Source organism: Dendrobates tinctorius, unplaced genomic scaffold (genome assembly GCF_039654945.1).
Source record: "Dendrobates tinctorius isolate UK_male_01 unplaced genomic scaffold, ASM3965494v1 ptg000171l, whole genome shotgun sequence".
In the NCBI taxonomy this organism is placed as follows: domain Eukaryota; kingdom Metazoa; phylum Chordata; class Amphibia; order Anura; family Dendrobatidae; genus Dendrobates; species Dendrobates tinctorius.
This window is the reverse complement of record NW_027361838.1, coordinates 2,150,248-2,163,982: the sequence shown is the minus strand read 5'-3', so window position 1 is coordinate 2,163,982 and position 13,735 is coordinate 2,150,248. Positions and strand designations below refer to the sequence as shown.

At 42.7% G+C, this 13,735-nt stretch overlaps 1 protein-coding gene across 1 annotated transcript in view; it reads left to right on the top strand.

Annotated features, from left to right (window-relative positions):
- Positions 1-3,962: 3,962 nt before the first annotated feature.
- The window catches only part of ANKRD29 (ankyrin repeat domain 29), a 97,913-nt gene continuing 88,140 nt past the window's right edge, over positions 3,963-13,735 (top strand). Inside the window, exon 1 of the mRNA XM_073550800.1 lies at positions 3,963-4,121. Within this exon, the coding sequence (XP_073406901.1) occupies positions 4,101-4,121 (21 nt within the window). The 5' untranslated portion in view covers positions 3,963-4,100. The remainder of the gene's footprint in view (positions 4,122-13,735) is intronic.

Sequence of the window (13,735 nt, the reverse complement as noted above, 5' to 3'; positions counted from 1 at the left end):
GACAGTACATTAACAAAGTTTAATTTGACAAATAACGCACAATCTTGGTTACTTGTTTTAGAATCTTATCATTTAAGAGCAATAAGAGAACATTGCACAAGCCACTGACCAGTGTCAAGTTAGGCGTCAAATTACACTTTTTGGTACTATTGTATCTGAGTTAAGGTAAACCTTGCTGTATCCAGTGTCAAACTGGGGTTCCAAGGGTCCACCAGTAACATTGACTTTGGGGGCCCACTTTTCACCTGCATACAAATATTACATGACCCTGGTTCACAAATTTATCTATATATAGTGCTTTGCAAAAGTATTCGGCCCCCTGGGACTTTTCAACCTTTTCCCACATATCATGATTCAAACATAAAGAAACCAAATGTAAATTTTTGGTGAAGAATCAACAAGTGGGACACAATTGTGAAGTTAAACGAAATTTATTGTCTATTTTAATTTTTTGTGGAAATGCAAAAACTGAAAAGTGTGGCGTGCAATATTATTCGGCCCCTTTACTTTCAGTGCAGCAAACTCACTCCAGAAGTTCATTGTGGATCTCTGAATGATCCTAAATGACTAATGATGATAAATGTAATCCACCTGTGTGTAATCAAGTCTCCTTATAAATGCACCTGCTCTGTGATAGTCTCAGGGTTCTGTTTGAAGCACAGGGAGCATCATGAAGACAAAGGAACACAACAGGCAGGTCCGTGATACTGTTGTGGAGAAGTTTAAAGCCGGATTTGGATACAAAATGATTTCCAAAACTTTAAACATCCCAAGGAGCACTGCGCAAGCGATCATATTGAAATGGAAGGAGTATCATGCCACTGCAAATCTACCAAGACCCGGCCGTCCCTCTAAACTTTCATCTCAAACAAGGAGAAGACTGATCAGAGATGCAGCCATGATCACTCTGGATGAACTGCAGAGATCTACAGCTGAGGTGGGACAGTCTGTCCATAGGACAATAATTAGTCGTACACTGCACAAATCTGGCCTTTATGGAAGAGTGGCAAGAAGAAAGCCATTTCTCAAAGATATCCATAAAAAGTGTCATTTAAAGTTTGCAACAAGCCACCTGGGAGACAAACCAAACATGTGGAAGAAGGTGTTCTGGTCAGATGAAACTAAAATCGAACTTTTTGGAAACAATGCCAAATGATATGTTTGGCGTAAAGGCAACACATCTCATCACCCTGAACATACCATCCCCACTGTCAAATATGGTGGTGGCAGCATCATGGTTTGGGCCTGCTTTTCTTCAACAGGGACAGGGAAGATGGTTAAAATTGATAGGAAGATGGATGGAGCCAAATACAGGACTATTCTTGAAGAAAACCTGTTGGAGTCTGCAAAAGACCTGAGACTGGGACGGATATTTGTCTTCCAACAAGACAATGATCCCAAACATAAAGCAAGATCTTCAATGGAATGGTTCACAAATAAAAATATCCAGGTGTTACAATGGCCAAGTCAAAGTCCAGTCCTGAATCCAATCGAGAATCTGTGGAAAGAGCTGAAAACTGCGGTTCATAAACGATCTCCATCAAACCTCACTGAGCTTGAGCTGTTTGCCAAGAAAGAATGGGCAAGAATTTCAGTCTCGATGTACAAAACTAATAGACATACCCCAAGCGTCGTGCAGCTGTAATCGCAGCAAAAGGTGGCGCAACAAAGTATTAAGTTAAAGGGGCCGAATAATATTGCACGCCCCACTTTTCAGTTTTTGAATTTCCACAAAAATTTAAAATAACCAATAAATTTTGTTCAACTTCACAATTGTGTTCGACTTGTTGTTGATTCTTCACCAAAAATTTACATTTGGTATCTTTATGTTTGAAGCATGATATGTGGGAAAAGGTTGAAAAGTTCTAGGGGGCCGAATACTTTCACAAGGCACTGTATCTATATAATAATAAACTGGGTAGTTTGGTTAATGAATGATGAGATGCTGCTTTTTTCTGTACAGAGAGAATCAAGTGAATTATGTCAAGTACTGCCCATACAGTAAGGTTGGGGGCCCAGATCTGCACAGGGACCCACTGGGGGATTCCCCTGTGGGCTAGTCCAATCCTGGCTGTATCTGTGTGTGTTTGTGTTTTTTTTTTTAAATTGTAATTATTTTTTTTTCATATCACAATTTTTAAATTAAAATAAATAAATTTGTATTTTTGCCATTTTTACACCGGCCACTAAGTCTGTTTTCAGCCTCCTACTTCCTCTCTTTTCAGGAAGAGTTTTCATCAAGGCTCCTTATCATCAGAGTCAGGATTACAATGACAGCTAACAGACACATCTATACACAACTGATAATAACGGAATCGCCATTCACAGTGGCTGATGTCTTAGCGGACCTGCTCCCCCTCTCTTCACAATGATCTTTGCACAGGCTAATTAATCACTTCAATACAAAGGATAGGGTTAGGGTCTGGCCATTGACCACTGTGTACATTTCCTGGCATGTTTGCAGTTGATGTTTTGGATCAGCAAGAGGAAAGCCATTGATTAGAGTTAAGGTGAAAACCCCTTTACCTAAAGATATTAGATCAGTGGTCCCTAACCTTTTTGACCTTGAAAGCCACATTCAGCTTAGAGAGAGGGTTGTGAGCCACATTCAGCTCTGAGAGGGGGGCACGAGCAACATCCTGCTCCTGTCCCCCTCAAAGTAGTGTCAACCAAAGCCCCCATTAATGATAACCGAAGCTTTTCCACAGAAATCACTCCAAAGAAGTACACTGAGATCCAGGGGTTCCCACAATACCCCCATTCAGTATTCTCCCATCAAGGACTCCCAACACATTGTCGCATCCAGCTTCGAGCACCTCCTCTAACAGGTAGTACCATCCTCCAGCGTACCATACCTAAAACATCTCTAAACCCCTAAGACCAGTAAATGTGCATCCAGATCTGTTCTTCTGTGCAGGGCTACTCACAAAATTCACCATTTTGAGATCGACTCCTCCTACCTGTTTGCTAGACCTGGACCTAATGCACCAAGCTGGCAGACAGTCGCGAGCCACAATTCCTGGGACCGCGAGCCACATGTATTAGATATTATTAAATAATCAGGGTTTCCAACTATCCAGAAATTCCAGGACAGTCTGTCAAATAGGAGACTTTTTCCCCTGATCCATAAAAGTTTTATCTACTGATAATTTTTTAATAAGCTGTCCAGAAAAAATAAAAAGTCAAGTTGGCAACCATGTCTGTGATGACGCATCAATCATGCCAAAACACAAAATGGGAGTTTGGGATATGCAGGTGTCAACCTTACACAAGCACACAATGTCTTATTCTGTCTTATTAAATTCTGCTTAGTTTAAGTAAAGTTTAAAAGTTATTATCCTCTGTTCTACCCTTTGTATTCTTAGCAGATATATCCAAGACCCATTAATGAAATGGCAGGTCAGGTGAATGTACTAAATAGAAGGCGTGATGATACAAGTATACACCATTGTCATGAATTGCTACCTATATGTATACGAAGGGGAATCCTATGGCATCCGGACTCCTTATCTATGAACTGGTCCAATGTTTATATTTATGTTTCTCCCTCTCCCATATTGATAGTTCTGCTTCACGTCACTTGTCTTATCTATTGCATTTTTTCTAGGCTGTATTGTGCATAAATATGTGACTTCAGATTTTGTATTAGTCTAGCCTGATGAAGAGACCTGAGTAGTCTGGAAAGCTTGCAATGTGTTACCATCTTTTCAGTTAGCCATTAAAAGGTATCAACTACTGAGGACTCTCAATCCTGAATATTTTTCTATCTACTGGCTAACACGGTACAAAGATATACATCTTTCCTGTATGGCATCCTGCTGCACTTATTTCACTGCTATATGTTTCCTATGTGTACACTAAAAGCAACCCTTGAACACTTTAGACGTCTTGCGGTACTTTAGGGATTCTCTCCCAGGGATTCCGGCAGTGAACTAGTCAGTATTGCTGGCCACGACTCTGCGGATGTAAATCTTGGAGATTTTATTCTCTCAGTATCTGCTGATGGAAGAGGCGAGCTGGAGCTCAGAATCCCAGAGTAAGCTACTGATCCTATTCTTCATAACCTTCCTGGACTAGGAGGAATCTGCTGCCGCTACGACATGTGCATGATGTCTTTCAAGGCAAGTGAGAATTGTGTTCCATTCAGATGAAGCTGTAAAAATGGCAAGGCCCCAGACTAAGGTTTCTGCTGTCCAGGCCTCTGGGATAGCATAGTGCAGATATGGCTGGTGCGGGTCCTGAGCTACATTCTGCAGAAATGAGCCAGCAAATATCCGGAGTGGGAAAGAAAAGACAAAGCTGGGAACCTCGGGTTAGGATGCTTTGCAGGGAGCTTGTTATTTAGAGCATTCACAAAGCTTTATATTATTTTAAGTATTATTATTACCACTATTATTTATAAATATTTGTATATATTTGCTTATTGAAACAGTCACCAATGTGGCCCAATAGTGGATTTATTTGTCATTTCTTCTCTTTGTGAAATATGTGTAGATCAGTTTCTATATGTAATTCACTTTTCACTCCCGATATCTTTACGGTTTATGACAGTGTCTCATCGGTCTTACATTTTTGACACCGGTCCAGTCGTTAGCTGGTGATCTTTTCAGGACACGGTTCTTGCTTATCTCGCTCTTATAATGACTTGGTTAGATCATAGAGCAAATATTGTAAAACAAAGTGCTTCACTCGAAAGGTTGGCATGATACTGTGCTCTACAGAACGTCTTCACAGACCCTAAAAGAAGCAGTTTAAGAAAATATGCCACCGTTTCTATAGGACATCAAGAAAAAGGTAGTGCAGGTGGAACTGTTATGGGGCACTGTATTGCTGAATTCTTAGCCTAGTTTTGGCATCGTTTGACCTGCTCTTCGGTTACCTGAATACTATGGCGTCCTTTTTTGTGGGTCCCTATTCAGTCTGTATATTTATTTCTATGAGATTCTCATCAAGGCTATAATATAGAAGACGCTGTATGATTCAGGTCGTCAGAGTGATGGTCACATCGGGGTTGGACTGACCCACCAGAGAGCCGGAGAATCCTCCGGTGGGCCCTGGCTTCTCCTTCAGAAGAGTTCACAGTGCAAACCTTGCAGTTGCTCTTCAGTGGGGGAGAAAGGCGGACCCTCAGAATCAAAGCCTCCCGTGGGCCCAGTGTTCTTCAGTGTGACACTGGGTCACATTACATAAAAACTGCCATGAATGAAGCTGACAATTCAGAAAAAGTGCATCTGGCCTTATACCTGATGCACAATACAAACTATGGCAATGATAAAAAATGTTATTGAAGATCTTCCATAAGTACGGAATGGAGAAAGGTCTGCGCAGGTTTACTAGCAAGAAAAGGCTGGGGCTGTCCTTGAAAGGAATACCGCACTTGCTAGCAAAAACTGCCTGAATCTAGATGTAGCACTTGGCTTCAGCTAATGGGACAATGCCAAATAGATTCCGCCTGGGGCCTGATGACGACTCTTGGCTCAAGTGTTCTGTCTTACAGCAGTCATTTTCTATAGGAGTGCATTAACTCACAGATAGCTGCAATGCATAGTCAACGGCAATGTCATATAGGTTTAGTCAGCTGGATTTTGGAGACTTTAGATTGTATTTTTCCCCCATAAAGTGATTTGAAAACCTTTTTGTAATTGACAGTTGTTTGAAGTCTGCCATACGAGAAATTGTCACTTACTTTAGAAAAACTTTCCCCACTAGGGGATCTGAGGAGAGAATATCTGGAAGTGATTTTATGCTATCTATTAGGGGCTCCAGGATTTCTAAAGCCAGGGTAGTGCAGTCTGCAGCAAAATTCTCATTGTAAAAAAGATGGAATAGAAATATAACACTGGCAGACCCTTTTATGTCTCCTAAGCTCACATGGAGATCCATCCATTTAAATCTCTATTTATGATGAATGACCAAATAACTTTAGAGATGCCCATGTGGCGTAATGGACGTCCTTTAGTATAGAGTCAGACGGCCATAGATCCTCTCACCCAAAACAATCGGGATGATTATGCAAATGGCATTCTCATCAAACTCTGTTTAGCGTGTCAGCATAGCGTGATCCAATTCTCTCAGCTGAGAAAATCGGATCACACTGTGAGGAGAAGATGGAGAACAAAATTTCTCCATGTTCTCCATTCTGTGAGTCAGCAAAAATGAGACCGCACTCAGATGTCATCCGAGTGCAGTCTGATGATTTTCACGCACTCACTGACGTGTATCACCAAGTGCGATCCAATAATTGGATCAAAGTCGATCATGTTGCCATTTTTTTCCTCAGACTGGCTTGGTTTCAGGAAAAGATCGGACAGATTCATAGATTTACATTAGTCCGAGTGCGATCTGATGTCTTGACGGATCACATTTGGACAGAAAATATGGTGGACTGAACGAGCCCTTAGCCCTATGAATCACTACAATAAATCATAGCATAGATTGTACCAGGTATTTAAATCATAATGCATATATATTAACCCAAGGAGACAGGACAGTTTCCATCTGTTGACACCTTAGGCCAACGTCACACTTAACGTATGGAAAATCGGACAAGTGTTCTCCGTATGGTCATCCGTGTGTAATGTGTTTACAATGCGATGATGCGATTTTCTCGCACCTGTGTATCCATATGGCATCCGTATGACATGTGTATGGCTGTGCAGTTCTCACTGATTTCCCCCATTGAATTAAATGGCTTAATGAGCTGAAATGAGGAAAATGTTTGTGTATTTGGCGCAAGCTATGCCTATACCGATAGTCGGAGTGGTGTCCAAGTTTTTCTAGCACCCATAGGCTTTGATTGGGGAGTCTCGGAAGATATACACGTACAATCTTAGGCTACTTTCACACATCAGGTTTTCGGCGTCAGGCGCGATCCGGCGTCGTGCCGGAATGCCGGATCCGGCAAATGTTTTGTAAAACCTGATGTGCCGGATCCGGTTTTCTGCCGGATCCGTCTTGTTCTTGACAGACAAAACCGGATCCGTCTCATCCGGTTCATCCGTTTTTCTATCCATTTTTTGACGGATTACGCCGGATCTGGTTTTTAAAATTGACCTTTGTGGCCTTCCGAACGGGATTGGCTACTGGAAAACTATATATAGCATGTTCCTACAGCCCTTCTTTGACAGGTTGTAGAGGAGAAAGTGCAGGTTGGAGAGAAGAGCAAGTTACTGGCGAAGATGGATGTTGTCATTGGAAATATTACCACTAGAAGTTCTGTGACGGTTTCAGTAATGAGGGACAATTTTGCACTATACTTTATGTCACCTCAAGGCAGAGTACACTGGGATGACAGAGTGTGAAAGATTTGTGCCCTAACCAAACTTGTGTACCTTCTGGACCAACAGTATATACCTTTGCCAACCAAAGTTGGCTATCTTGTCATGGTCTTAGTATTTTTACCTTTAGGCCACAGGTGTGTACCTGGTTGTGTTTTATGCAAAGTATTTCACCTTTTAACAAAAGTTGTGTACATTGTTAGGAAATCACCAACAATAAACACAACTTTTCAGGTGAAATACTTTGCTTCAAACACAACCAGGAACACAACTGTGGCAAAAAGCTAAAATTTACCCACAGTTATATACCTGGTTTTGAATACCTTTTTACCTTTTAAATACCCTGTATTTAACCTTTTTTTTAAACATATTTCGCCGCAGAAAGAAATGACAGACAACCAGTGTAAACAATAATTTAACTTTTATTTAAAATATTTTTTTTTGTGTAAACTGTTTTTAAAGTTAAAAAAACTTTTTTAATAAAGGTTTGAAACCAACCAAATGGGCATTTTTATTACAAAAAAAACATTATAACTCGGTGTAGTGTGGGGTGGAAATACTGCTGGAGGGGCTGCGGGACACTTCGACAATGGGAGTGTGGAGAGAGGACTGGGATCGTGGTGGGGAAGGAACAGTTAGAGGTGATGGTGTGGAAAAAGCTACAGAATGGGTGGACATGTGGGAGGCAGAAGAGGTGGTGGGCGGTGGAGTGGAGGGTTGGGCAGGGACTGTAGGAGCAGATGATGTTGATGGAAAGTTGTATGGGGAAGGAGTTTGGTACGGGGAAGGAGTTTGGTACGGGGAAGGAGTTTGGTACGGGGCAGGTTGCTGGAAGTGGGGAGATGTCTGGTACTGGGGAGGTTGCTGGTACTGGGAAGGTTGCTGGTACTGGTGAGGTTGCTGGTATGTAATAGGAGGGGGAGGATGGAAAGTGGCTGGAGGGGGTGCAGATGTAATAGGAGGGGGAGGATGGAAAGTGGCTGGAGGGGGTGCAGATGTAATAGGAGGGGGAGGATGGAAAGTGGCTGGAGGGGGTGCAGATGGAGGAACTACAGTGGTGGGAGGTGGAGGTTGGGAGGTAACCTGCTGTAGAGCACCGTGGCACGAATGCATTACATGCATCTGCTGGGTAGGAGATAGTGTTGCCATGCGCTCCACAACAGACCTGAAAAAGGTGTGGTTTGGCGAAGATCTTGCTTCTGAATGCATGGTTTGCAGAAGTGTCTTCACCTCCAGAATGCTGGAGTTGATCTGCTGAAAGCCTGCGGAGATTTGCTCTGACAAGACTTTTAGACAGTTCTGGAAAGATGCATTCAGATGCAAGAACTCTGGCGCATAACTCTTTTCCTGACCCCTCTGCCGCTGCCACCCAGTACCCGCAGGTGTACTAGAGGTGGCAGGGGCAGAAGGGTGGGGTAAAGGGAAAGCGATCTCCTCACCAGCAGCTTCATGTAATGTAGGCGGCCACGATGCTCCTGTGCTGGTGGATGGGACAGATGGGTCGAATGTGTGGGAAGGCTGGGAAGGTGCAGATGTACCGGGGCGGTCGAAGTGTCCCTCGGTGCCGGTCTCCTCAGGGATCGCCTCAGAAGGGTCCAATCGTGCAGGCTCCCGAGTGCTGCTCACCGTGCTGTGGAATAAAGAGAAAAAAAAACAATTAAAATACTGACATGGTATGGCCCTGGCTGAAAAAAAAAAGTTACATCTAACATTTTTTTTCACATGTGGTGTGTAATATTTACCTTCTAGTGACCATTGTTTCCCGGAGGAACGACAGGGCTTGTGCGTACTTGTACTTGCTCCTGCGTCCTCCAGATCCACTCGGGGCCCGCATCTCTTTATTGAACTCCTTCTTGAAACGATTCCTCACAGACCGCCACCGATTCACAATTCTGTTCCCTGAAACGAGAAAGGAGTGGTTAGTATACAACATCAGTGTTTCACAAACTCCAGTCCTCATGGTCCCCAGGGGTCATGTTTTCAGGATTTTCATAGTAAATAGAAATCCTGAACACATGATCCGTGGGGACCACGAGGACTGGAGTTCGGGAAACACTGGTTTACATCAAGCAACCGGTACTGTATATACTTACGCTCTTTAATCTGGGCCCAAACATCGAGGTCCTCCCAGCGGCCCACAAAGAGCGAACAGATTTCCTCCCAGAGTCGTCGGGTAACGATAAGGTCAGCGTGGCGGCGGTCAGCCATATTCCAGAGCGGCTCCCTTTCTCTGACGAGATCGATGAGGTGGTCCACATCGAGTCCTCCATCCTCACCGTCAGAGTCGGGAGCACGCTGTGAAGGCTGTTAAAGAAAAAGACAAAAATAACATAATTAGCCTCCACAAAAGAAATGAAATAAAAAGTGCAAAAAAACAAAGCAAAAATATTTATACTTACACGCTGGTGACCGCCGCGTTGCTGTCGCCGACGACCCTGGGAGGCACTGCGAGGACCTCTTGGCCGAGCACCAGATTGGGAAGACTAGAGAAGAAAACAAAAAATGTTATGTCTTTGGATGTAGGCATTTGTTTGCTGTGTGTGGTCTGCAGAACATTGTTTTCTGTGTGTAGTGTGATGTTGTGTTTCTGCGTTTGATGCAAAAAACTTACCAATTGTGAGCCCACTCCAGGTGTCTGTCCACCCCTTCCTTCTTCTTCTGGGAGCTCCTCTTCATCTTGTGATTCCTGTTTTGAAATAAAAGGCAATGAATAGACATATATTACAGAGATGATGGATTTTGGAAATAAAAACTTACCGTCAAACGCTGACGATGCGAGGGAGGGCTCCCAGAAGATGATGTGCTGTCTTCCTGGTGGCCACACTCCATGCCTGTGGGTGGTGTTCCAGCTGCTGCCATTGCTGCTGCTGCTGCATCTATTGGGCGGCTGTTGAATAAAGAGAAACAAAGGGCCAATGAATATCTTGATATTCAATAGCCCTAGTTTGGAGGAATGGGGGATTTGATAATTACCGTCTCTCATCTGCTGCTGGCCTCCCCTCCTCAGCATGTTCCATTTGCTGCTCCATTTGGGGTGGTGGTGGTGCTGATGGTGCTGCAGTGGTCTCCTGCCTTCTCCTGCTGCGCTTGGTTGCTTTCTTGGGTGGCATGTTGGGTGTGGCTGTGGGTCCCACTGTCTTGCTTTTATATATGTCTTGTGGGCAGAGCTACTGAGCATGCTCAGACCAAAAAAAACGGATCCGGCCACCGGATCCGGCTTTCGCCGGATCAGGCGCATTGCGGCGCTCATAGGCTTTCATTGTGTGAAAAAGCCGGACGCGCCGGATCCGGCGTGTCCGGCTTTTTCACCGGAGACAAAAAACGTTACAGTAGCCGTTTTTTCCAGACGCCGGATCGCGACACATTGCCGGATCCGGCGAAAACCGGATGAAACGCATGGCCATCCGGCGCGATCCGGCGCAAATGCAAGTCAATGGGGGGGAAACCGGATCCGGCATTGCATTTCGCCGGATCCGGTTTCTGTCAAAAGCGCCGGATCGCGCCTGACGGCGAAAACCTGATGTGTGAAAGAGGCCTTAGCAAGCTGTGATTTTACACGCACTTAGAATATGCCTGAGAAAAAATAAGGTGATGTGAGCTGGATTCAGTGTTCATTCATTCATTTATTTATTTATTTATTTATTTATTATGCTTTGCTTAAATAGCGCTATCATATGCAGCAGCGCTTTACATACATTATCATCGCTTTCCCCATTGGGGCTCACAATCTACATTCCCTATCAGTATGTCTTTGGATTGTGGGAGGAAACTGGAGAACCTGTAGGAAACCCACGCAAACACGTTCAGAAAATACAGACCCTTTGCGGATATTGTCATTGGTGCGATTTGAACTCATGCAAGTGCAATGCGATTTTTTTCTCACCTAGCATCCATATGACATCTGTATGACATGCGTTTTTAAATAATATCTTTTTATCTTTTACATACTATAATGCTCTATGTAACTTAAAGCTAGTTCACAAATTAAAGCAATCTTATATAAAGATATAGACAAATAGATGATGGAAAGATTATATATAGAGTTGAGCGAATTTAGTCGGATCGGGTTTCATGAAACAAAATTTGTTTCAGATGAAACTGGTCCGACTAGGGCAAAAAAAGTCGGAGTTTCGTCCGAAACCCGACCCCAATGCAAGTCAATGGGAAATAAAAGTCGGCATTGAGCGGATGACATTCATCCACTCACTCAATGCCAACTTTTATTCCCCATTGACTTGCATTGGGGTCGGGTTTCGGACGAAACTCCGACTTTTTTTGCCCTAGTCGGGCCAGTTTCATCTGAAACAAATTTTGTTTCATGAAACCCAATCCAACCAAAGTCGCTCAACTCTAATTATATATAATAGATAATAAATAGATATTAGATATATAATAGATACATACAGTATATAGATAGAGACACACATAGAGCTGTGTGAAAAAGTGTTTGCCCCCTCCTCATTTCCTATTCTTTTGCATGTTTGTCACACTTAAATGTTTTGAATCACCACACTAATATAAATATTAGACAAAGATAACACAAGTAAACACAAAATGCAGTTTTTAAATGAAGGTTTTTTTTTTATTAAGGAGAAAAGAAATCCAAACCTACAGGACCCTGTGTGAAAAAAGTGATTCCCCCTCCCTTAAGACATAAATTAACTATGGCTTATTAAATCTTTGGTAAGCCGAGTTCAAATTCCCTAGCCACACCCAGGCCTGATTACTGCCACACCTGTTCTCAATCAAGAAAATACTTAAATAGGACGTGCCTGACAAAATGAATTATACCAAAAGGTCCTCAAAAGATAGACATTATGCCACGATCCAAAGAAACTCTGGAACAAATGAGAAACAAAGTCATTGAGATCTCTCTGTCAGGCAAAGGTTATGAAGCCATTTTTAAAGCTTTGGGACTCCAACGAACCACAATGAGAGGCATTATCCACAAATGAGGAAAAAATGGAACACTGGTGAACCTTCCCAAGGGTGGCAGACAGACAAAAAATTACTCCAACAGCGCAGCGACAGCTCATCCAAGATGTTAAAAAGGACTCCACAACAACAACCAAAGAACTGCAGGCCTAACTTTCCTTAGCTAAGGTAATCAAGGGCTGTTTTGATGATTTAGGACCTGGAAGACTTGTGGTAAATGGAACCATGAATTCTGCTGTCGACCAAAAAAAATCCTGAAGGAGGATGTCTGGCCATCTGTTTGTTATCTCAAGCTGAAGCAACACCAGCAAGTCCACCTCTGATTGGCTAAAGAAAAACAAATTTAAGACTTGAGTGGCCTAATCAAAGTCCTGACCTTAATCCAACTGATATGTTTCATTTAATATATTACTATTTAATATATTTATTAATGATCTAGTGGATGGCTTACACAGTAAAATATCAGTATTTGCAGATGATACAAAACTATGTAAGGTAGTTAACACAAAGGAGAACAGTTTGCAACTACAGACAGATTTGAGTAAATTGGAGAATTGGGCTGAAAAATGGCAAATGAGGTTTAACACAGATAAGTGTAAGGTTATGCACATGGGAAGGAGAAACAGATGCTACAATTACTTACTAAATGGGAAACTGCTGGGGAAATCAGACATGGAAAAAGACTTAGGCATCTTAGTCAATAAGAAGCTAAGTTGGAGTGCCCAGTGTCAGGCAGCTGCCACCAAAGCAAATAGGGTCATGGGATGCATTAGAAGAGGTCTGGGGACACGAGATGAAAACATAATTCTCCCTCTGTACAAATCACTCATCAGACCACACTTGGAGTATTGTGTGCAATTTTGGACGCCGGTGCTCAAGAAAGACATTACTGAACTTGAAAGGGTTCAAAGGCGGGCTACTAAAATGATAAATGGAGTTGGTTCACTACAATACTCAGAAAGGTTATCAAAATTAGGTCTATTTACTCTAGAAAAGAGAAGACTTAGGGGAGACTTAATATATATGTACAAGTATATCAGAGTGCAATACAGAGATCTCTCCAATGAACTGTTTGTACCAAGGACTGTGACAAGAACAAGGGGGCATTCTCTTCGTTTGGAGGAAATCCTAAATCAAAGAAGTTGGGAGGACAATACCCTGTCAATCCCTAGGGGGCTAGCAATCATCTAATCCCCAAAACTCCCGCCCTGACAAGGGCAGTCCACAGCTAACCCTATTAACATGCCCTGCACTTTCCCTAAAACGGGGGGTATCCTTGTCCCAAATGGGTATTGTCCTCCCAACTTCTTTGATTTAGGAAACATGGTCTTGATTTGATCATTGAAGACTCCCATCCTGCTTTCAACTTTGGGTGAGATCACTCCATTTTTTATTATACTTATGATCTCACTCGCATGATGTATATTTGTGTAGCTGACATTATGGGCTTTTAAACATCTGTATTTATATGCAAAGTTTTGGTTAAGGCGTCTAAATTTGAATCAATTATTCGTCTTTTCTAT